A 26257-nucleotide genomic window follows, 5' to 3' on the forward strand; every position below is an offset into this window, starting at 1 on the left:
AATATGATCCCTATTCTACTAAGGAATTTTACTTTTCTGAGAACTAGATAAATGAGATCCAGATCTTAAAATAATTTTCCACTCCCTTTAACATGACATTTGTCAAATTTTCCATTACCAGATATTTTTATACTAATGCTGCAGTGTAAAGACAGTTACTTTTCTCCACTGTGCTGCTACCACCAATTTGGTGGCTATTAATAGCTGGAAGATTAACTTCTTTTCCCATGAGAGGCAGTAGGGGTATATAGAGGATAGAAAACTATATTGAGGATGGAGAACTGAATTGGAAGTCAGGAGACTTGGATTCTATTTCTGGTTTTACCAACAACACACTGAGTGACCCTGGGCAATTCACTTGAGCAGTATCAGTATTAATGCCCCCTAGAAAAACAGGGATATTACCTTTCTATGTACAGGGATTTTTTAGGATTAGATAACATCTATAAAATACTTAAGGTTTAAGGAAAGGCCCTAGAATTATAGGCTTCAACTGTTAGCATTATGATATTCACAGGTAAGCTGTAATTTGCTTTTCAGTATTCTATCAGGTGGTTCAGTGGTAAAGAATCTGCTTGTCAATGCAGGGATGCAGGTTCAATTCCTGTGTTGAGAAGATCCCCTGGAGAAGGAAATGGCAACCCACTCCAGTATTCTTGTAAGAAAAATCCCATGGATTAAGGAGCCTGGCGTGCTACAGTACATGGGGTTGCAAAGAACTGGACACAACTGAGCACATTCCATGAATACCCAATGCACAATTATCACCAAAAGAATACATTTCAAACAATGTTTTGCTTTCAGTTTATGGAATACGCAGTTTATAAAATACCCAGTTTGTCAAGGCTGATGATAAACTGTAAGAGAAACCAAAGGTATTATTAAAGCAGAACATCTAAGTATTATTTGAACATGCAGGCTTCATAACAACATTGTAAAATTCAGAACACACTGGGCCATGAAATCTCAAGGGATAAGGATTATCCAGAGTAAGTATTTTTCTTGCCCAGATCTACGGAGAGATAACCGCTGGAGTGGCAGTGAGCAAATTCCCATGATAGTGGACCACATGTGCTCTATTGCTTATAAAGAGTATGAGAAGGGGGCACTATCATAATACACCAAAGAAATATTGACCTGTTCTTTGGGATAATCTAAACATACATCCAGTATCAAATGTTGATATGATCAAACATTATCTTTAGCCATAATTCTGCTCTCTTGTTAGGATATATTAATAACCTGAAGGAGAAACATGAAGATGTGGCTGATAATGGATTCACATACCACTGTTTTATTGAACCTGAAAGAAGAGATGCTACAGACACACAGCATGTACAAAATACAAGTCCAGGAGGTTCTTTTCTTTTATCCTCTCAATTATTAAGTACAGATAAAATAATAAGAGAGCAGAAATCTAATAGATAAGTAGTCCTGAATTGACTACTTAGACTGACTAGTTACTAAAAAATGTTCAGAAGTTAATCAGATCAAAGTAAGATTTAAAGACTTAAATAAAAATTCAGCAGTCAATTCACTGAAACTATAAGCATATAATGACTCCTTTTACTCATACTCATTATGACTCCATTACTCATAATTGTATAAATACAATTTATACATTATATATACTATATATATTATATATAAATTATATATAATATAAACTATATATAAATATATATATTACACATATATAATAAATAGTCATTCCCCTTTAGTTAGGTAAAGGAATACTTGAAGTGGGTATAGCAAACTAGAGAGTGCTGGGCTAGGGGCTGTAACAACTACTGGATATGCTAGGTGTATAAGAGAGATCTGCTGTACTTTTCCATTACAAGATGTGCAGTAACTTTCCAGAAGAGCAGGCTTAGGCATCTGTAGCTACCACAGATTCAGCCTGGGAAAATACTATCTAAGAAGATTCTGTAATTCTTGGGCTTATAGTGGAAATGAAAAAGAAAAAACCTGGAGGAAAATTATAATTCCTTTAAAAAGGGTCCCTAAAACAAGAAAAGAAATCATGTAGTTATGGATTTTCTAACAGGTTCTAACAGGCAATGTTAGGTAGTGAAATACCTCAGTAATGGAGGTGCCACACAAGAGGTGCTGGGACATTAAAAATGCATTTTTATAAGGTAGGCTCATAAAACTGGGATGGAAAAGACTGGCAGTTGCTTGGGAGGATAGCAAGTCTTCGCTCTAGGGTCTCTCCATCTAAGGAACCAGCCTACTATATCATATACCAAGCACAGAAGATAGTAGGTACCCTACAGTCTGAAAAATTTTGTTACTTGTAGACCATGTCTTGGAAATTAATTCTCCAACAAAAAGTGTAGGTATACTGCATTTCTATTGCCCCGAAATGGTTATGATACACAGTTATGTGAATATGACTTCATGTCCAAATAACAACAAAAACCATAACGTTGAGACTGTTAAAAGAAGTTGCTACAATTATTTTGCTTTCAGTGTTTCAATGTTTCAATGTTTATTTGATTAATGAAAGAAAAAAAAGTTGTAGTCAGCTATGGAACAAGAAACGTACTCAGATTTTTCTCCTATGTGTCTAAAATACTGGTAGCTGGGCTTATACAGACTGTAAATGGGAAATCAAATAGTTCTTTCTAGATAATAAACTATAGCAATAAAAGAAGACCTAAGTATTGACATTTTCAGGTTCCCCTCAACTAATTTTTTAACTAATTTTTTAGACATTGCCATAAATCAAGGTTAATTAGCTGAAAGACCTATGTATACAGAATACATCAAGTCACCAGATATTTGAGAATAGATAATAAAGGAAACAGAAGTATTTTAGGAAACCATGATTAACGTCTTCAGAGAAATGAGAAATTATTACAATCATGAAACAAAATCAAAGTGCTATGGAAAGAAACATGGAATTATAAGATAGAATTCTTAGAAATTTAAAACGAGAGGAAAAAACTAAAAATAAAGGTTATAAGATAAAGCTGAAGACATCTCCTAGAAAGACTAGCAAACAAACAAAAAGAGGTAAATACTAGAAAACTGGTAACAGAATTAGAAGATTAATCCAGAGATCCAAAATCAGATTAATAACAATGCTCCAAAGACAGAAAAGAAAGAAGGGAAAAAAATATTACAGAGGTTTATCTATGTAAGCATGTGTATGTACTTTAAAATAGGTGAAAATTTCCCAGAGTGAAAAGATAAGGTTTCCAGAGAAAAAGGCCCACAAACTGTTTAGTATAATGACTTAAACAACACCAAGGTATAGCATTATGACATTTCAGAGCACCTAGGAACCCAGAATTTTCCTGGGAGAAAAAGTCTCACACGAAGTATGAAAAATAAAAATGCCACGACAGTTAATAGCAACATTGGAATCTAGAAATCAATGGAGAAACATCTTCACAGTTCTTGGAAAAATTATTTCCAACCTAGAATTCTATACCGAGTCAAACAATCAGAAAATAAAAATATTGCTATACATCCATGATCTAGAAAAATTTTACTTCCTATACATCCATTCTCCAAATCTATTGGAGGATGTGCTTCTGTAGAATAAAGGAGAACAACAAGAAAGAAAATGGGAGAAACAAATACTACATACAGAAACAGCAAAGCAGTATAAGAAAGAGTTTACGCAGTTCTTGACTCAACAAGGAATGATATTTACTTGGTAACTCTCAAAATTTATTTTTTAAAAGGTGAAAAACTGTTCTGGCAGAAAGGAGGAGGAAATGTATACATACTGTAAAGGAGTTAAATCTTTATCTTCTAAAATAAAAAACAAATATTTAAAATTGGAAATTATAAGCAAGAATTAGCAGCATAAATCTGAAATTTAGAAATTAGGATGAAAAACCAAAAGAAATAGTTAAAAGATGAAAAAGAATTGGGAGTGAGCAGTAATACTTCCACAATATTATAGTACTTGTTGGCTTACATCGGTATTACTATAAACAGGTATTACTTCATGCAGAGGCTTTTAATGAAAAGGAAAAGTCAGACTTTGGGGCTGTAAAAGGAAAGAACAGACCAAAATTGTCTCTTGCTTATTTTGGGATAGCTTTACTCAAAATCTGTGGACAGAGTAGGGTCAAACTAGACAAAGCTATGAAACTTTACATTCAAAAGTCTAATTAACTGAAACATGCAAGGAAATAACATGAAATGAATTGGCAATCAAAGAGAAGGGCAAGATAAAAATTCTTAGGTGGGGAAGATCTTTTCTTTATTTAGCCCCATTCTCCCCTGGCTGACTATCTCACTCTCCCACTCATGTTTTCCCTAGCATTTAACAAAGTGAAAGGCAGGACAGTTACCTTCCTAGGAGAATTTAAAGAGGGCCAATAAATAAAGAATATGAAAAAGAATGTATAATATATAACTGAATCATTCTGCTGTATGGTAGAAAACAACAACAAAAAGAAATTAACACAGCATTGTAAATCAACTGCTACTGTTGCTGCTAAGTTGCTTCAGTCGTGCCCGACTCTGTGCGACCCCACAGACAGACAGCCCATCAGGCTCCCCCGTCCCTGGGATTCTCCGGGCAAGAACGCTGGAGCGGCTTGCCATTGCCTTCTCCAATGCATGAAAGTGAAAAGTGAAAGTGAAGTCTCAGTCGTGTCCACCTCTTTGCGACCTCATGGACTGCAGCCTACCAGGCTCCTCCATCCATGGGATTTTCCAGGCAAGAGTACTGGAGTGGGGTACCATAGCCTTCTGTAAATCAACTATAATTCAATAAAATAATGTCAGGGAGAAAAGTAAAGGAGGCCAATAAAAATGTGACTCAATCAGCAAAAATAAATCATTCAATATGATGAGAATGAGCAAAACACATTTAAAGTCATGAGTCCCATGATGAAGGAAAATTCCTTTTCTTCGGGGAACAGGTAATCCATTCATGAAATTTGAATGTTCGCATGAGTAATTCTAATATAAAAGTTTATAGCAAACTATAAATAGTAGAAATAAAAATAAAGTTTTATTTCTTAGAGAAATAAAAGACATATTTTGTATAAGGATATGGATTTAATCATTTTGCTTTATATATTTTAAGTATCCTAAAGATCTCTGCATGTGTGCTAAGTCGCTTCAGTCGTGTCTGACTCTTTGTCACCCCATGGACTGTAGCCTGCCAGGCTCCTCTGTTCACGGTATTCTCCAGGTTAGAGTACTGGAGTGGGTTGTCATATCCTTCTCCAAAAGATCTCTTGTTATAGTTATGTTTCTTATACCTTTATCTTTACATTTAGATTCCATAGAAAGGTAAGATGTACTTAATTTTTTTACAGGTTTGTTGAGAAATATTCAGATGATTAAACAGAGAGGACAGTACTTTAAGAATCAAAAAATTTTCTATTACTGTTTTCAGATTAACTAGAATACATCTAGGTCTAATAACAATTTGGGAATGTCCTGGAGAGAAACTGTTCATTGAAAAATAACTTTGGTATTGCTTTATCTATAAAGGTCTAACATAGTTTTCATGAAATCCAAATGGTCTTCTAAAGTTTATTACACCTAACATAGTTGAAGGCACATATTAATAAAGTAACAAGATAATGAACCCGATTTTTGTTTTTATGGTAATGAAGCTTTTCTTAAAAATGATAATTTAGCAAAAGTGCAGAAACAATGCTAGAGATTTATTCAACAGCTCCTAGTTTAGGGAAAAGGGTAGGTGATGAAAGTTACATGATTAAATAATATAACTTCCAAAATGATTATGAAATACAATTTAACCAGGCTTTTATAAGTGATCAGAGATAGATCAGAGCTAATGAAAGATACAGAAGAGCCTTTCTTCTACACCCTAGGGTAAGTTTTGCTTAATGAATCCAATCCTAGTCTTTGTAATACTTATCCATTAATAGTTTAGGAAACATCTTAAAATATTTATATAATGCTTTAAGGCATCTTATATACAACTGAAAATGTGCATTTCAGAATAAAGTGGTTTAGTGTTCTATTTATCTGTTCCTACATTATGGCTAGATATTCCCGCTTCAAAAAGTTTGTTTACTGTAAGTCTATAAAGAGACTTAAAAAGGAAGTAAAAAACATTTTGTTGAGATTGCCAAGTTTTAGGAGCCTTTCTAAAGTCTTTTAAGTATTAAAATGACTTTTAAAATCAACTGCAAGTGCAAAAGTTGTAGATGAGATGATGAAAAAAACTAATTTTCATCAGTAATAGTCTGAATTCTAACACAATATTACCTAGACTACAACACAAGTAAATTAACATTTGTGTTGTTTGTATAGCATTTTATAGATTAAAATATGCTATTAATATAATCTACAGCTTACTATCAAAACAAAAACCATGAAAACAGTCATGAAGTTAGAATGAATCTGCCTTCCCACTAAATTATATTTGCCAAGTGGTTAGAAGAAATTATGAATAAATATTTGATAACTGGTTAAGTGGTTAATGAAGAACTAAAACCAATTTAGATATTAATCTGTCATTTGCTATCATTCCCCCAAACTTTTTAAATTTTAAAGAATACGATGAACTGATGACAGTGCAATAAAAGCAGTAAATTTAGATATTTCGAATTTGTCAGTGAAATACAACTGAGTTTCATAAAGAAGTATAACAAAAAGACATTTGAGAAATTGCTTTACTTTAAGAGAAACATGGCTTCCCAGAGGTGCTAGTGGTGAAGAACCGACCTGCCAATGCAGGAGACATAAGAACTTGGGTTTGATCCCTGGGTCAGGAAGACCCCCTGGAGAAGGAAATGGCAACCTAATCCAGTGCTCTTGCCTGGAGAATCCCATGGACAGAGGAACCTGGAAGGCTACAGTCCATGGGGTTGCAAAGAGTTGGACATGACTGAAGCAACTCAGCACACATGCACAAGAGAAACATCTAAAAATGCATTAATTGGCTGTATTGTTCTTTAAGCTATTTAAGTCTACCTGTGAGCACAATCTAGTTTGCTTCATTACTTCAATCTTTCAAATATTTCATTTCTTCAAGAAGTCTATCCCACAGATTTGGCTTAGGGCTCTAAAATGTTTCCAGTAGAAAGCAAGAGAAAACAGTTGTTTCATGTCTGTCTTTCTGAAAACAGTTTTAAGAAATATCAGTACATTTTTATTTTTAAAAGAATTTTTAGTATATTTATTTTTTACTTATAAACAAATTTCCTTATTAGGCCTTAGGATTAAATACTACATTTTTTAGTATATGCCATTTCTTATATGCTCCCACTAACTGACAAGCCAGTTCATTTCAGTTCAGTTCAATCACTCAGTTGTGTCTGGCTCTTTGCAAACCCATGGACTGCAGCATGCCAGGCTTCCCTGTCCATCACCAGGTAAAGGAGCTTGCTCAAACACATGTCCATCAAGTCGGTGATACCATCCAACAATCTCATGTTCTGTGGTCCCTTATCCTACAGCCTTCAATCTTTCCCAGCATCAGGGGATGCTTTTTCAATGAGTTAGTTCTTCGTATCATGTGGCCAAAAAATTGGCGCTTCAGTTTCAGCATCAGTCCTTCAGATGAATATTCAGGACTGATTTCCTTTAGGATTGACTGGTTTGATCACCTTGCAGTTCAAGGGACTCTCAAGAGTCTTCTCCAACACTACAGTTTATAAGCATTAATTCTTTGGCACTCAGCTTTCTTTATAGTCCAACTCTCACATTCATACATGACTACTGGAAAAACCATAGCTTTGACTAGATGGACCTTTGCTGGCAAAGTAATGTCTCTGCTTTTTAATACGCTGTCTAGGTTGGCCATAACTTTTCTTCCAAGGAGCGTGTCTTTTCATTTCATGGCTGCAGTCACCATCTGCAGTAACTTTGGAACCCCCCAAAATAAAGTCTGTCTACTGTTTGCACTGTTTCCCCATCTATTTGCATGAAGTGATGGGACCAGATGCCATGATCTTAGTTTTCTGAATGTTGAGTTTTAAGCCAACTTTTTCACTCTCTTCTTTCACTTTCATGAACAGGCTCTTTAGTTCTTCACTTTCTGCCATAAGGGTGGTGTCATCTGCGTATTGGAGGTTACTAATATTTCTCCCGGGAGTCTTGATTCCAGCTTGAGCTTCATCCAGCCTGGCATTTCACAAGATATATTCTGCATATAAGTTAAATAAGTAGAGTGATAATATACAGCCTTGACATACTAATTTCCCAATTTGGACCCAGTCTATTGTTCCATGTCCATTTCTACCTGTTGCTTCTTGACTTGCATACAGCTTTCTCAGGAGGCAGGTAAGGTGGTCTGGAGAAGGAAATGGCAAGCCACCCCAGTACTCTTGCCTGGAAATTCCATGGATGGAGGAGCCTGGTAGGCTACAGTCCACGGGGTTGCAAAGAGTCAGACACGACTGAGCGACTTCACTTTCTTTCTTTCTATAGTTCCTTTTGGAGATGGAGATAGCAACCCACTCTGGTGTTCTTGCCTGGAAAATTCCATAGATGGAGCAGCTTGGTGAGTCGGACAAGACTGAGCAACTAACATGCACACAGGTAAGGTGGTCTGGTATTCCCATCTCTTTAAGAATTTCCCACAGTTTGTTGTTATCCACATAGTCAAAGGCTTTGGCATAGTCAATAAGCAGAAGTAGACATTTTTCTGGAACTCTCTTGCTTTTTTGATGATGCAATGGATGTTGGCAATTTGATCTCTGGTTCTGCTGCCTTTTCTAAGTCCAGCTTGAACATGTGAAATTTCATGGTTCACGTCCTGTTGAAGCCTGGCTTGGAGAATTTTGAGCAGTACTTTGCTAGCGTGTGAGATGAATGCCATTGTGTGGTAGTTTGAACATTCTTTGGCATTGCCTTTCTTTGGGATTGGAAAGAAAACTGACCTTTTCTGGTCCTGTGGCCACTGCTGAGTTTTCCAAATTTGCTGGCATACTGAGTGCAGCACTTTCACAGCATCATCTTTCAGGATTTGAATTAGTTCAACTGGAATTCCATCAACTCCACTAGCTTTGTTTGTAGTGATGCTTCTTAAGGCCCACTTGAGTTTGCATTCCAGGATGTTTGGCTCTAGGTGAGTGATCACACCATTATGGTTATATGGGTCATGAAGGTCTTTTTTATATAGTTTTTCTCTGTATTCTTGCCACCTCTTCTTAGTATCTTCTGCTTCTGTTAGGTCCATACCATTCTGTCATTTATTGTGCTCATCTTTGCATGAAATGTTCCCTTGATATCCCTAACATTCTTGAAGAGATCTCTAGTCTTTCCCATTCTTTTGTTTTTCTCTATTTCTTTGCATTGATCACTGAGGAAGGCTTTTTTTTTTTTAATCTCTCCTTGCTATTCTTTGGAACTCTGCATTCAAATGGGTATATTTTTCCTTTTCTCCTTTGATTTTCGCTTCTCTTCTTTTCACTGCTATTTGTAAGGCCTCCTCAGACAACCATTTTGCCTTTTTGCATTTATTTTTCTTGGAGATGGTCTTGATCGTTGACTCCTGTACAATGTCACAAACCTCCGTCCATAGTTCTTTAGGCACTCTATCAGATCTCATCCCTTGAATCTATTTCTCACTTCCACTATATAATCATAAGGGATTTGATTTAGGTCATACCTGAATGGTCTAGTGGTTTTCCCCACTTTCTTCAATTTAAGTCTGAATTTGGCAATAAGGAATTCATGATCTGAGTCACAGTCAGCTCCTGGTCTTATTTTTGCTGACTGTAGAGAGATTCTCCATCTTAGGCTGCAAAGAAAATAATCAATCTGATTTCAGTATTGACCATCTGGTGATGTTCATGCATAGAGTCTTCTCTTGTGTTGTTGGAAGAGGGTGTTTGCTATGACCCGTGCATTCTCTTGGCAAAACTCTATTAGCCTTTGCCCTGCTTCAGTTTGTACTCCAAGGCCAAGTTTGCCTGTTATTCCAGGTATCTCTTGATTTGCTACTTTGGCATTCCATTCCCCTGTAATGAAAAAGACATCTTTTTTGGGTGTTAGTTCTAGAAGGTCTTATAGATCTTCAGAGAACCGTTCAACTGAGCTTCTTCAGCATTACTGGTTGGGGCACAGACTTGGCTTACTGTGATACTGAATGGTTTGCCTTGGAAATGAACAGAGTTCACACTGTCATTTTTAAGATTGCATCCAAGTGCTGCATTTCGGACTCTTGTTGACTATGATGGCTACTCCATTTCTTCTAAGGGATTCTTGCCCACAGTTAGTAGATATAATGGTCATCTGAGTTAAATTCACCCATTCCAGTCCATTTTAGTTCGCTAACTTCTAAAATGTCAGTGTTCACTCTTGCCATCTCCTGTTTGACCACTTCCCATTTGCGTTAATTCATGGACCTAACATTCTAGGTTCCTATGCAATATTGCTCTTTACAGCATTGGATTTTACTTCCATCACCAGCCACATCTACAACTGGGCACAGCTTTTGCTTTGGCTCCATCTCTTCATACCTTATATAATATCCTAGTGCCTTAGTAGATCAGGGAATTAAAAATAAAGTGGTGGTTCTTTATCTCTTAGAGTGATAATACCTCAATGTAGATGAAATCAAGAAACAGCAGTAAGCAAACTGTTTAGAAACAATAGGTGCATACTAATAATGTAATAAAAATATAATGGGAATGTAAGAGTGTGTGTAGGCAAAGGGGACAGGACTCATTAATAGGAAGGTTTGAATAAGAAGGCAGTGTCTGAAATAGACTCTCAATGAGGATAAGGATTTTAATTAACTAGGATGTGGAATGGAGAAGACGTAGCACTCAAGATTGAGGGAAAAGCCTGCAAACTGTAGAGGCGAGAAAATGAAAGCATGCTTAAGAGAAGGTTGGGCACCAAGTGCCATAGGAAAGTGAGTCCTTAGTCTGACATGGGACTGGGCAAGCTTTTAAAGGTTCTTCTAAGTAAGGGATCTGTACTTTGTGCAGATGATCATTTTAGTGTGAAGAGTAGACTGTAAAGGGGGACAGATAAATAGCAACTAGTCTAGATATCACTATAATTATTTCTTACATCAAATTTTCTCAAAATGTTTTTAAAACAAATTGAATTAAACATCATTTTATTCTGTTTATATAAATCTCTAAAACTCAAGTACTAACTGGCAATTTCATGTGGTTTCTTAGGTTGGAGGGGTCTATATTTATTTTTCAGCTTTTTGAAATATTCTACAGATGGTTTCTCTAAATAAAGAGACTAGATAATTTATCACTAACAAGTTGAAAATCCCACTCTTAAAAAATGGGCAGACCTTCTGGGGTCATCTTTTGATGTGTCATATCATGTGTCCTGAATGATTTTACTCAAAGGAACTAATTTATCAAAAGCTTAAGACTGCAAATGTTAAAAGATTTACAGAGCTGTACGTTAGTGTAAAAAGCAGAATGCAGTGTTTAGCTAACATGAGTCACAGGCTGCAAAGTAGGGTTCATGACAGGGAGACACTGATGAATGGGATTAGATCTAATTGAGGTTTGGTACAAAATGATGGCAAGGATTTTTTCTTTTGCTAGCACTCATGTTAATATGTATGTGAGCAAGTATTTTGGGAAACGATGCTAAATTAAAATTAGTTGACAAAGTTCTAAAGTGAAATCAAGTATTAATATATGCATTTCGATAAACATTTCTGGGCTACAAGTGATTGATACAATTACTGTTCTAATCATAAATCTGGATTCTTTTTAACAGCCTTGTGACTCATGGAATTCATAGTTGCAAATGTACAAGTGAATGAATTACAACTATTTAAAAGATCTATAACCTTAAAGTACTAATGAATTAACGAAACTAATAACCATTTTATAATGAATTCATAAGACATTATTGTGGCTATTGTAGTATTAATGCCTATGCAGATAATGTCTGTTATTTACAAATATCACAAAGAAAGAATACATCTTAAGAACTGTCATACTCCTTTAAATTAATCCAGCACTATAAGCAATAAATCAACCACAACCTTTTGAAACTTGTCTCTATGGGAAATAGCAGATACCATGTTTTCCTTTCAGTCTCATTTTCCTAGTATTCATACTTTTTTAAGATGGGAAAAAGAAAAAGACAATACAGAGAATCTTTTAATTTGCAGCAGTATTTGCAGTTATGATGAGTAACTGAACACTACTTTGTGGACAAGGAGACTAAGGGCCAAATGAAATATATTTAGGCTTCAAAAATAACTTCCATTGTCTATTGGTATTGATTAAATTTTGTGGCCAAATGTGAAGACATAGGAAAGATTTAGCTTATAAACGTTTTGATATTTCATATTTTTATATGAGGAATTAGTATAGATAGAGATCTTTTTTAAAAAATAAAATTTTTTTTTGTATTCAACTAATTATAGGGGAAACAAACTTACATAAGAACCCTATGTAACCCCAGAATATCTGTACAAGAAACTGGTTCTACTAGTATCTTTTGTGTACTCTAAGATAAAACCACTGACATGGGGTGCAAAATTTAAGAAAAAGAAAGGTTAGAGACAGAAATATTACTAAATGTGAGTTTCCAGATGGATAATGAGGAAATCTTGACTTTTCATTTAATGTCAGAAATTTTATCAGTTCCATAAATAAACTCTGCAGCCAGCATCTCCACACTGCGTGGCACTCAGTGAGTGCATTTTCTGTTTTCCAGACCCCAAAATAGGTGTATGCTTCATTCCAAGTCAACAGACATGTAATTTGGAGTCAAAGATTTAAGTCAAGTAAACATCAATCCCAAAATTAAGTACTGACCTTGGTAAAGTATTAAAATTAACAAAATTCAAAAAGTTAGTTTCTTCTTGAATAAGGAATACTATACAGGCTTATGAATATAAGAAAAAGAGTCCATATAACAAAAATATAAAACCTATGGATATCTTTAATAACAAATGTATAAGACATATATGAAGAAAATTCTAAAACTTTGCAGAGGAACATACAAGACGGTATGAATATGGAAAGACTGTTCTAGACAGAGAAGGTTTGACAGCAGGAAAATATGAAGACAAAACTGATTTACCAATTTTTAAAAGCATTTTACTTCCTTGGAATTAGAAATATTATTTCTCAGGGACAAGTAAGAACAGTTTAAAAACAAAGAATAATAAAGGAGGATTAGCACTGCTACCGGAGAAGGCAATGGCACCCCACTCCAGTACTCTTGCCTGGAGAATCCCATGGATGGAGGAGCCTGGTAGGCTGCAGTCCATGGGATCGCTACGAGTCGGACATGACTGAGCAACTTCACTTTCACTTTTCACTTTCGTGCATTGGAGAAGGCAATGGCAACCCACTCCAGTGTTCTTGCCTGGAGAATCCCAGGGACGGGGGAGCCTGATGGGCTGCCTGTCTATGGGGTCGCATAGAGTTGGACACGACTGAAGCGACTTAGCAGCAGCAGCACTGCTATATGTAAAAAAAAAATTACAAACTGTTATTAAAATAACAGTTACTAGCTCTAGGATAGACAAATAGGTAAAAAAATAAGAAACAGATCCAATAAACAGAATTATCCATGACTACTTACTGTATGTAAATTAAAGGTGCCATAAGGATAGATTGTGAATATATTACACAAGAATGACTAAATCCTTGGGAAATAATTAAGTTAGAGTCTTGCATGTTATCTTACATCAAAACAAATTTGGAATAAACGAAGTGAAAATTTGAAAAGATTATGGGTGAAAAGCCCTTATGAGGAATAATTCCAAAAGCAGGGAGAGAAAACAAAACAAAACAAATGAAGCTATTTTATTACACAAAATGTTAAAATTTCAGTATTAAAATGGATGCCTCAAAAAAAGTTAACAGTAAATGATAAACTTGAAGAATTTTGCAACATGTATCTTACAGTAAAAAGTTAATAACGTTTGATGATCTCACCTAGTCCTACAGCCTTAAAAATCACCTAAGTGTTACTAATTCTCAAATTTATCTTTGAGTTTAGGCTTCTTTCATAAAGTCCAGATCCTTGGATCCAACTACTTACATGATGTCTCCACTTGGATGTATCTTAGACAACTTTAAAATGATCCAAAGTGAACTCCTAATCTTCTAACACCTCCACCCTGTAGGCCTGCTCCACCATCTCTTTTAAGGTGACTCAATTCTTTCAGTTGCTGAGTTCAGAAATCTTAGTCATCCTTGACCTTTCTTTCTTTCACATCCCAAATACAATTTGTTACAATGTCCTGCTGACTATACCTTCAAAATATATTAGAATCTGACCACTTCTGACCAACTCCACTGCTACCAACATGGTCAAGCTACCATGATCTTTTACGTGGGTTATTGCAGTGGTGTCTTGAAGAGTTTCAGCCCTTGCCATATGACAATCTATTTTCAACACAGAAACCAGAGGGATCTTTTAAAATCATGACTAAGATATCCTACTTTTCTGCTTAGATCATGTTATGGTTCCCTGTTTCAGAGTAAAAGCCTATGTCAGTAAAACGACCTACAAGGCTCTATATGACCTGCCTTTGTACTCTAATGTGTCCTTACTATCAAATAAGAACACAGGAGAAGTTCAATAAATATTACTGAATGAATGAATGAATATCTGTATCTTAAACTCTTATAAATAAGTAACATTTTTTGCTATACAGACTGTGAAAAAAAACAAAAATGATCAAATGATGGCTAAGTCATTCACAGAAAACCTATCCTTAAATAGATGAAAAAATTACTCAAGTGTACTAGTAAACAAAAGAAAATTGGAAAGATGATATTTATGACTATTAAACTGGCAATGAATCAATATGTAATTAGCAAAGACAAAGAGGGAGGGAGAACCACAGATTTAAAAGGATTTAGAGACACATCAACCAATGACTAATAATAACAAGGTATGGGTTTTTTTTGAATACTGAAATAAAAAAGCTATTAAAAATTAATCTGCTCCCTCTTATGTTTATATATATGTATGTGTATCTGTATATATATTTATATACATATATATATATATATATATATTTTTTTTTTCTTCTCTCTCTTTCCTATTGGGAGTCTGGTTTTACCTTCCAGGGGTCATTTCAAACATACTCTTATATTTTTCTTAATGTATCTGCTACTATTCTATATTTATTTCATTCTTTGTTATTGTTCTGTTTTTTTTTTTGTTGTTGTTGTTTTCCCCTTAATTCTTCTGTTTTTTTTGCCCTGCACTCAATGTCTTGGGGAATCCTTGAGGATCAGATCCTCAGGCCTGATCTCTGGGACCAGAAATCAGGCCTGAGCCCATGGAAACGCTGAGTCCGAACTGTAGGAGTAGCAGAGACCATCAGCCCCCAGGAATATTAACCAGAGTGAGATATTCCAGAGGTCCAAATCTCAACATTAAGATGTCCTACCCAACTGCCTATAAACTCCCCTGCTGGAAACCTCAGGCCAAACAACTAGTAAGACAGGAACACAGTCTCATCCACTAAAAAAAAAATGAAATAACACAAAAATATGTTACAGATGAAGGAGCAATGTAAAAAGCTACAAGACCAAAATAAGTAAAGAGGAAACTGGCAACCTATTTGAAAAAGAATTTAGAGTAATGATAGTAAAGAAGTTTCAAAATATAGAAAATAGAATCGAGAAAATACAAGAAACATTTAACAAAGACCTAGAAGGAACAAAAAATAAAATAGTGATGAACAGCACAATTACTGAAATTAATAATACTGTAGAAGGAATCAAGAGAGTAACTGAAGCAGAAGAATAGATAAGTGAGCTGGAAGATAGAATGATATAAATAAATGCTGAGGAGCAGAATAAAGAAAAAAGAAGGAAAAGTATTGAGGACAGTCTCAGAAACCTCTGGGACAATATTAAACACACTAACATTTGAATTATAGGAGTCCCAGAAGAAGAAAAGAAAAAGAAAGAGTATGAGAAAATATTTGAGATTATAGTCAAAAACTTCCCTAACATGGGAAAGGACACCCAAACAGCCACCCAAGTACAGGAAGCCCAGAGAGACTCTTACAGGATAAACTCAAAGAGACATACACCAAGATATATATTAATCAAGATAACAAAAATTAAACACAAATAAAAAGTATTAAAAGCAGCAAGGGAAAAGCATAAATAACATACTAATGAATGCCCATAAGGCTAATAGTTGATTTTTCAGCAGAAACTCTCATGCTAGGAATGGCAGGATATATTTAAAGTGATGAAAGAGAAAAAACTACAACCAAGATTACTCTGTCCAGCAAGGATTTCATTCATATTTGATGGTGAAATCAAAAGCTTTACAGACAAAAGCTAAGAGAATCTGACACCACCAGGTCAGCTTTATAACAAATGATAAAGGAACTTCTCTAGGAAGAAACACAGGAGAAGAAAAAGACTCACAAAAATAAACCCTAAACAATTAAGAAAATGGTAATAGCAACATACATATTTATAACTACTTTAAATGGATTAAATGCCCCAACCAAAAGACAAAGACTGGTTGAATGGATACAGAAACAAGACTTAGGCATATGCTGCCTAAAAGAGACTCACTTCAGACCTAAGGGCACATGTGACTAAAAGTCAGGGGATGGAAAAATATATTCCATGCAAACGGGAATCAAAAGAAAGTGGGAATAGCAATACTTATATCAGATAAAATACTTTAAAATAAAAATTGGTACAAAAAATAAGGAAGGACACTACATAATGATCAAAGGATCAATCCAAGAAGAAGATATAATAATTATAAATATTTATGCACCTAACATAGGTGCATCTCAATACATAAAGCAAATGCAAACAACCATAAAAGGGGAAATTGACAGTAACATGGTAATAGTAAGGGACTGTAACACCCCACTTACACCAATGGACAGATCATTCACACAGGAAAATTAATAAAGAAACACAGGCTTAAATCACACTTTATACCAGATGGACCTAATTGATATCTTTAAAACATTCCACTCCAAAACAGCAAAATACACCTTTTTTGTCAAGTGCACATGGAACATTTTCCAGGATAGAACAATTCTATCACATATTTAGAAAAGAACTAAAAACCATCATTCTCAAACTATATCAAAAAATTACAGTGAGAGGAACACTCCCAAACTCATTGTATGGGGCCATTATCATCCTGAAACCAAAACCAGAAAGATATCACACACACACACACACACACACACACACACACACACACACACACACACATATACATACAGGCCAATATCAGTGATGGACATAAATGCAGAAATCCTGGACAAAATATTAGTGAACAGAATCCAACAACACATTAAAGGGATCATACACCATGATCAAGAGGGTTTTTCCCTAGGGATGCAAGGATTCTTCAATATATACAAATCAATGTGATATACCATATAAACAAATTGAAAGATGAGAAACTCAACACATGTAGAAAAAGCTTTTGACAAAATACAATACCCGTTTATGATAAAAATTCTCCAGAAAATGGGCATAGAAAGAACCGTACAAACTCTATAGAAAAATGGGCATAGAAGGAACGTACCTCAGCATAATAAGGGCCAGATATGACAAACCCACAGCAAACAACATTCTCAATGATGAAAAACTGAAAGCATTTCCTCTCAAATCAGGAACAAGACAGCAGTGCCCACTCTTACCACTATTATTCAATATAGTTTCAGGAAGTTCTAGCTACAGTAATCAGAGAGCAAAAAGAAATAGAAAGAATCCAGATCAAAAAGGAAGTAAACAAAAAAGAAGTAAAACTCTGTTTGCAGATGACATCATACTATACATAGAAAACCCTAAAGATGCCTCCAGAAAACTACTAGAGCCAATCAATGATTTTAGTAAAAAGTTGTAGTATACAAATATACAGAAATCCCTGGCATTCCTATATATTAACAATGAAAAACTAGAGAAATTAGGGAAATAATTCCATTCACCATTGCAACAAACAGAATATCTAGGAACAAATCTACCTTAGGAGACAAAAGACCTGTATAGAAAAAACCTAAGACACTAATGGAAGAAATTAAAGATGACATAAAACAGACAGAGAGACATACCATGTTCTTGGATTGGAAGAATAAATGTTGTGAAAATGACTATGGTATCCAAAGCAATCTACATTCATTGTGACCCCTATCAAATTACCAGTGGCATTCACAGAACTAGAACAAAAAATTCCAAAATTTGTATGGAAACACAAAAAAGACCCTGAACAACTGAAGCAATTTAGAGAAAGAAAAATGGAGATGGAAAAATCAACCTGAGTTCAGACTACAGTTATTAAGACAGTATGGTATGGTCTTCAAAGCTACAGTCATCAAGACAGTATGGTATTGGCACAAAAACAGAAATACAGATCAATGGAATAAGACAGAAAGCCCAGAAATAAACCCACACACCTATGAGCACCTTATCTTGGACAAAGGAGGCAAGAATATACAATGGAGAAAACAAAGCCTCTTCAATAAATGGTGCTTGGAAAACTGGACAGCCACATATAAAAGAATGAATTATAACACTTCCTAATACCATACACAAAAAAAACTCAAAATGAATTAAAGACCTAAATTTTAATGCAAAAACTATAAAACTTTTAGAAGAAAACATAGGCAAAACACTCTTTGACATAAATGGCAGCAATATCCTCTTTGATTGACCCACCTCTGAAAGTAAAGGAAATAAAATCAATAATTAATAAATGGGACCTAATTAAATTTAAAAGCTTCTGCACAGCAAAGGAAAGATGAAAAGACAATCCTTAGAATGGGAGAAAATAACTGCAAATGAAACAACTGACAAAGAATTAATCTTCAAAATATATAAGCACCTTATATAGAAAAACAAACAACTCAATCACAAACTGGGAGAAGACCTAAACAGACATTTCTCCAAAAAAGACATACAGATGGCCAACAAGCAAATAAAAAAATGCTCAATACTGGTCATTATTAAGAGAAATGTAAACAAAAACTACAATGAGGTATTACCTGACATCAGTCAGAATGGCCATCATCACAAAATTTACAAACAATAAATGCTGGAGAGGGTGTGGAGAAAAGCAAAACCTTTTGTACTGTTGGTGGGAATGAAGACTGATATAGCCACTATGGAGAACAGTATGGAGATTCCTCAAAAAACTAGGAATAAAACTACTATTCGACCCAGCAATCCCATGACAGGGCAAATATCTTAAGAAAATTATAAATGAAAAAGACATGTATACCCCGAAGTTACTGCAGCACTATTGACAATAGCTAGGGCATGGAAGCAACCTAGATGTCCATTAACAGATGAACGGATAAAGAAGCTTGGTACATATATACAATGGAATATTATTCAGTCATAAAAACGAACACATCTGAGTCAATTCAAGTGAGGTGGATGAACCTACAGCCTATCATACAGAGTGAAATAAGTCAGAAAAACAAAAACAAATTTTCCATATCAGCAAATATATATGGAATCTAGAAAAACGGTACCCATAAACATATTTGAAGGGCAGGAATAAAGACATTGATAAAGAGAACAGATCTGGGATACAGCAGGAGGAGAGGGTGGGATGAGAAAATAGTATTTAAACACATACATTACCACATGTAAAACAGATAGCTAGTGGGAAGCTGCTGTATTACACAGGGAGTTCAACCTGGTGCTCTGTGACAACCTAGAGGGGTGGTATGGGGTTGGGGGTGATTCAAGAAACAGGGGACGTATGTATACTTATGATTGATTCACGCTGTTGTATAGCAGAAGCCAATACAATATTGTAAAGCAATTATCCTCAAACTAAAAATAAATTTTAAAAAAGTTATAAGAAGAAACAGTTTATGTTATTTGGCCATTGCTTCATGTTTTTAGAAATGGAAGCATAAATTTCACTATTTATACTTTTTTAAATGGACTACTTCAATATTCTAAGATAAGAAAAATAAACATTTATTAGTGGACTTGCTTACCCCTTCCCTATTATTTATCTTTGACTCTCTTTTCATAATGAATATAACATACATAATTCATGGAATGAAAAAAACATACTAAGCAAATAGTTAATCTATAAAATCACTTGAATATTAAAATAACAAAGAACAAAACATAATAAAAACAAAACCTACTTTCTAATACATTAAAAAAATCCTAATTATAAAGGTAACATGACCTCAAATCTTTCCTTTTGAATGCTATGAAAAAGAATTAAGTCAAATAAAAGTTTTGTTTTACTGTTGACAAGAATAGTCTATGCAACTGCATTGTAAGTGAAATACAGATTTTTAAATAAGGGATAACGATCATCATATAGCAGGTGGTATTTCTTAATCATGGTGTTAAAACTCTATTTCCTCTCTAGCATCTTGAATGCATTATAAATTAGGAATCAAGGCCCCAAAGGCATGAGATAATCTGAAAAAAATCTTAAGTTTTCTTTCTAAAGATCTCAACTAGGTCAGTTCTAATGATGATAATGCTTTATTAAGAGAAAAAGAATATACATACATCTGCAACTTGCCTGTCATCTTAATGTAAAGATGTAGTATAGGAAACCTGATAACAGAGACGAAGGTAATTCAGAGCAACCTGACTATGGAATGCAAGCAAAAAAATCTGGGCAAAATATAAAAAACATATGCTAGAAGCCACAGGAGAGCTAACAAGATGGTGAAGAATTACAGGCAAGTATCAGGAGGAAGTTGAAGGCTCAGGAGAGTAATCTCTGCATTTATAGCTATTTCTCCCTTGAGGTGATTTGCTGATGCTGGAGGAGGTGGCAGAAAAGCTTAGCAACACTGTTGAGAGCTTTGTGGAACAGGAAGGCAAGAAAGAATTTAAGGCCTACTATAAAGAGTTCTCTGTAAACCCTCTTTGAGTTGAGTTGGGACACAGCTAAACTGGACAGGGTAAACTAGGAGTCGTCAGGCCCTTGCGGAAGTGGAAGTTCAGAAGTTTCAAATTATCTCCGGCTCTAAAATTGTACTGAAACAATTTTAGACTGCTAACCACACAAGGAGTCTGGAATAAGCAAATGCAAATCCTCATTGAGGAAGACATTATCAAAAGCCTTAAATAATTTTATAAACAATTCTGAAAATACATGTGTGATGTACAAAAATTAGCATGCATTCAAGGCAAAGCACATGCAAGAAATCCAGCAGAAAGAGAACAGAAACAGACCTAGAAGGTTCTAAGCTTGGGAATTCTCAGACACAGATTTCACCTACTGTATTCAGTGAAAATTTTTGCAAAGAAATGGAAACTATAAAAAAAAATCAAATGGAAATTCTAGAACTGAAATATAAGTGAAATGGAGAACTTGATGGATTTAAGACTCATTTGACACAAATTTAAAGAGAAACTATAAAATACGTTAAAAGAAATTTCCAGGAAAAGAAAAAACAATGAAAAGCAGAAGAAAGCAAAGGCATGGATAAGAGAATAAGACGGTAACATGCAATATAACTGGAGCCTCAGAAGCAGAAAAGAGAACAAAAGTGGCAGAAGCAACATTTGAAGATACAATGGTTAAGAACTTTAAAAACTGATAAAAAACAGTATAGACAAATTCTGTGAACCCAGTAACAGAAGTAGAAATAAAAGTACATTTAGGCACAATATAGCAAAACTATTAAGACCCAAAGACAAAGAAAAAACATTTTAGGAAGCCAGAAAAGAAGTCAGATTATATTCAAGGGAGCAACATTTAGAATTAAAGTTGGCTTCAAAAGCAAAAATGAAAACCAGAAGATAATCAAACAATGTCTTTATCAAGTGTCTTTAACAAGTGCTAAAAGAAAAGAGTATCACACTGGAATTCTATACCCAGCAAAACAGTCTTCAAGAAACTTAAGTAAGACAAACACATTTTAAGATCTAATTGAGGTTATGAAATTTAAGATAGGGAGATTATCTTAGATTACCTGGTGGGCTCAATGTAATCATAGAAGCTTTTAAAAACAAAAACTTTCACTAACTGTAAGCAGGAGATAGGCAGAAGGAAAGCTAAGAGAGATTCAAAGCATGAGAATGACTTGCCTTTTGTTGGCTAGGAGATGAAGGGATGAAGGGAGGCACATGCTAGAGAACAGAGTGAAGTTGCTCAGTCGTGTCTGACTCTTTGCGACCCCATGGACTGTAGCCTACAACACTCTTCTGTCCATGGGATTTTCCAGGCAAGAGTACTGGAGTGGGTTGCCATTTCCTTCTCTAGAGGATCTTCCCAACCCAGGGATTGAACCTGGGTCTCCCACATTGTAGGCAGATGCTTTACCATCTGAACTACCAGGGAAGTCAGAGAACAGAGGTGACCTCCAAAAAAACGGAGTGTCTGTACAATGCCAGGTACTTGAGCAAGTTCGGACTTGCTCTGAATTTGATCTATCTGGCTAATAATCAACAAGAAAACAGAGACCTCAGCCCTACAGCCACACAGAACTGAATTCAGTTAACAACAGAAGCACATTCTCCCCCAGAATCTCCAAACAGGAGACCCAGTTGGCGGACATCTTGATTTTAGCCCCTGAAACTTGAGGCAGAGTAACTAGCTGAGCCTGCTGGACTTCTGATCTAAAGAACTTTGAGATAATAAGCCAGTGTTATTTTAAATTGATATGTTTGTGTTAATTTCTTAGGGCAGCAATAGAAGACTGATATAAATGGAAAAATCCAACTGTAATAGATGAGATTGTTAATAGCTCACCTCAGTATATGACAGAACATGAATTAAAAAATTAGTCAGTAAGAACATGATTTGAAGAACACAGCCGATTTGACCTGACTTAATATATTCTTTAAAAACATAATTGAAACATTTATACCAACTCTATGCTGGCTTTAAAGAAGTCTTCACAAACTTCAAAGAATTAAAATCAGTAAAAATGAGTTTCAAATTTAAAAAGAGGCAACCCACTCCAGTGCTCTTGCCTGGAAGGTCCCATGGACAGAGGAGCCTGGTGGGCTGCAGTCCATGGGGTCGCTGGAAGTTGGGCACGGCTGAGCGACTTCACTTTCACTTTTCACTTTCATGCATTGGAGAAGGAAATGGCAACCCACTCCAGTGTTCTTGCCCGGAGAATCCCAGGGACGCGGAGCCTGGTGGGCTGCCGTCTATGGGGTCGCACAGAGTCGGACATGACTGAAGCGACTTAGCAGCAGCAGCAGCAGCATGCATTAGTTTAGTGTTGCTGTTCTTACACTGGGTTAAGGTGAAGATGAGATATAGAGATTTGTAAATGTAAAATCTCATAAATGTTTATATAAGAAAATTTTTGGAGCCTGACAGATCATTTTTTTAAGTTATTTATCCTCTGATCTAGGAAACTAATTCTTATGAAACTAGTACACATGCTGAAATGTTAATACAGTAGTCTCCCCTTACCCCATGGGAGGAAACATTCCTAGACTCCTAGTGGATACCTGAAACCAGACAGCACTGCATCATATATTTCCTATTTGTGTGTGTGTGTGTGCCTTGTCTTACCTGGAGAATCCCTTGGACAGAGAAGCCTGGCAGGCTGCAGTCCATAGGGTTGCACAGAGTCAGACATGACAGAAGTGACTTAGCACGCACACATGCATGAAGCGACTTACCATGATCTATCTAAGGTAAAGTGCAATTTATAAATCAGGCAATAATTCTAAGAACATAATGTAATAAAAGTTTGCAAATGTGGACTCTGTGTCAAAATATCTTATTGTACAAAGTTAATGCCTTTTCCTAGAGAAGGCAATGGCAACCCACTCCAGTACTCTTGCCTGGAAAATCCCATGGACAGGAGCCTGGTACGCTGCAGTCCATGGGGTCATGAAGAGTTGGACACGACTGAGCGACTTCACTTTCACTTTTCATTTTCATGCACTGGAGAAGGAAATGGCAACCCACTCCAGTGTTCTTGCCTGGAGAATCCCAGGGACGGGGAGCCTGGTGGGCTGCCATCTATGGGGTCACACAGAGTCAGACATGACTGAAGCGACTTAGCAGTAGCAGCAGCAATGCTTTTTCCATCTTAACTAATCACTTATGCATTCTGACAGTAATTTTTGCAATTTGAGGTCCAACAGCAAAACTAACATGAATTTCTTCTTCCTTCTTCATGATTTCATGGATAGAATACCTGTTCTTCCCCCAAATTTTAGCACCTCACATGTGATTTATTTTTCTTTCCTAATTAAGCCAAAAACTTTCACTATTGCACCTAAAAGGAAGCTCTTAATGGGTTCTCTATAGCATCATTGAATTGCTAGCATCACTTCTGCACTTTGGGATTATTGAGTAAAATACAGGTTACTTAAAAACAAGCACTGCAATACTGTGACAGCTGATCTGATAACCAAGATGACTACTAAGTGACAAACAGAAAGAATATGTTGGATAAAGAGATGGTTCTTATCTTGGGCAGGACAGAGTAGGACCCCATGAAATTTTATGATGATACTCAGAATGGTGTGCAATTTAAAACTGATGAAGTATTTATTTCTGAAAATGTCCATTAAACATTTTTGGACTTCAGTTTACTGCAGGTAACTGAAATGGTGAAAAGTGAAACAGTAGAGAAGGCAGGACTACTGTATTCGGGTGTGTTCTCTGACATGCACTGTTCACCAACAATAGAACAATGGTTAAGTAAATGATTGTACAACAATTCTCACAGCTATTAAAAAAATGCTAGACTCTTTATATATGTACCCTAAAAATGATGAAAATGTAACAAAAAGCTTAGAAGTTAGATAATCTGATACAAATGTCATACACACACTGTAAAGACAACCAAACTGTTAATAAGCATTTATCTCTAACCTAGCATAGAAGATTGAGAAAATCTGGGAAAAGCTGAAGAGGGCATTCTGCCTCTATATTATCCGAATATTTTAAAGCCAAGATTATATGTTAGTTTTTTAATTAAAACGCCCCATGCACACTGTTATGAAAGGAGAGATATTAAGTGATCTGCCAACAGAAAAACAGTAAATTCAACACTGTCAGTTGATCTTAAGGACATAAAAGATTGTTATTTATTACAGAACATAATATTCTTAATCATAATCTTCAGTCTTTAATATAGGTAAAGTTTTAAAGAAGGGTGGAAATAAAATTATCTCATTAAAAACAGGTAAAATAACTTCACTGCTAGCATTGTTTAGAACATCAAGCATACTTCCTCTTACACCTTTGAAAGATACCAGTTAATTGACATGATTCTGAAATTAATTCTCACAAAATAGCAAAATACTAAAACATTAACTGCTCTATTGATTAATATTAAAAAGATTAATCTTTATAAGTAATGTTTACTTATTTAATGAAATAAAAGCTGTACTTACAACAAGGAGAAGAATGAACTGGTCCAAGTTGTGGGAAGGTCATAAGAATAGAAACTTCTGGTAGATTATTTTGCTTTGCAGGTTCACTAGTTTGATCAGCCCAAACCACCACTTTTTTCCTCTCGACCAAATGTTCAATTTCTTTGATGTCAGCCTCAATAGTAGCATTTAACAGGCCAGATTCTTTTAAAGCACAGTATTGCTTTCTTAGGGCCGGAAGTAATGCATTTAATACTCTACATACAGAAGGTGACAAGAAGAGAGAGATAAATACTAAATTTTAAATACTGTATTACAGATTTATGTGACATCCAAAGTATTTGTTGTTGTTGAGTCACCAAGTCATGTCCAACTCTTTGCTGCAGCATGAGCAAAGATGCCACCCTTTGCCATGAACTGCAGCATGCCAGGCTTCTCTGTCCTTCACTATCTCCCTGAGTATGCGCAAACTTATGTCCATTGAGTCAGTGATACCATCCAACCATCTCATACTCTGTCACCCTCTTCTCCTCTTGCCTCAGTCTTTCCCAACAGCAGGGTCTTTTCCAGTGAGTCAGCTCTTTGCATCAGGTGGCCAAAGTATTGGAGCTCCAGCTTTAGCATCACTCCTTCCAAGGAATATTCGGGGTTGATTTCCTTTAGGATTGACTGGTTTGATCTCTGTGTTGTTGTGATTTTTCAAGAGTCTTCAACACCACAGTTCAAAAGCATCAATTTTCCAGTGCTCAGCCTTCTTTATGGTCCATCTCTTACATCCATACATGTATGTGTAATATGTTCTTAGTCGCTCAGTTGTGTCTGACTCTTTGCAACACCATGGACTGTAGCCCACCAGGCTCCTCTGTCCATGGACATTTTCCAGGCAAGAATATAGGAGTGGGTTGCCATGCCCTCCTCCAGGGGATCTTCCCAACCCAGGAATCAAACAGGTCTCCTACATTGCAGGCAGATTCTTAACTGTCTGAGCCACCAGGGAAGCCCAAGAATACTGGAGTGGGTAGCCTAACTTCTCCAGTGGAATCTTCCTGACCCAGGAATTG

The 26257-nt window shown here is 35.6% G+C and overlaps 1 protein-coding gene across 1 annotated transcript in view; it reads right to left on the reverse strand.

Moving 5' to 3' along the window:
• The window catches only part of KIF18A (kinesin family member 18A), a 71838-nt gene that overhangs the window by 12272 nt on the left and 33309 nt on the right, over positions 1–26257 (reverse strand). The window contains exon 12 of the mRNA XM_052653170.1: positions 25218–25453. Within this exon, the coding sequence (XP_052509130.1) occupies positions 25218–25453 (236 nt within the window). The remainder of the gene's footprint in view (positions 1–25217; positions 25454–26257) is intronic.

The sequence above is a fragment of the Budorcas taxicolor genome, chromosome 15 (genome assembly GCF_023091745.1).
Source record: "Budorcas taxicolor isolate Tak-1 chromosome 15, Takin1.1, whole genome shotgun sequence".
In the NCBI taxonomy this organism is placed as follows: Eukaryota; Metazoa; Chordata; class Mammalia; order Artiodactyla; family Bovidae; genus Budorcas; species Budorcas taxicolor.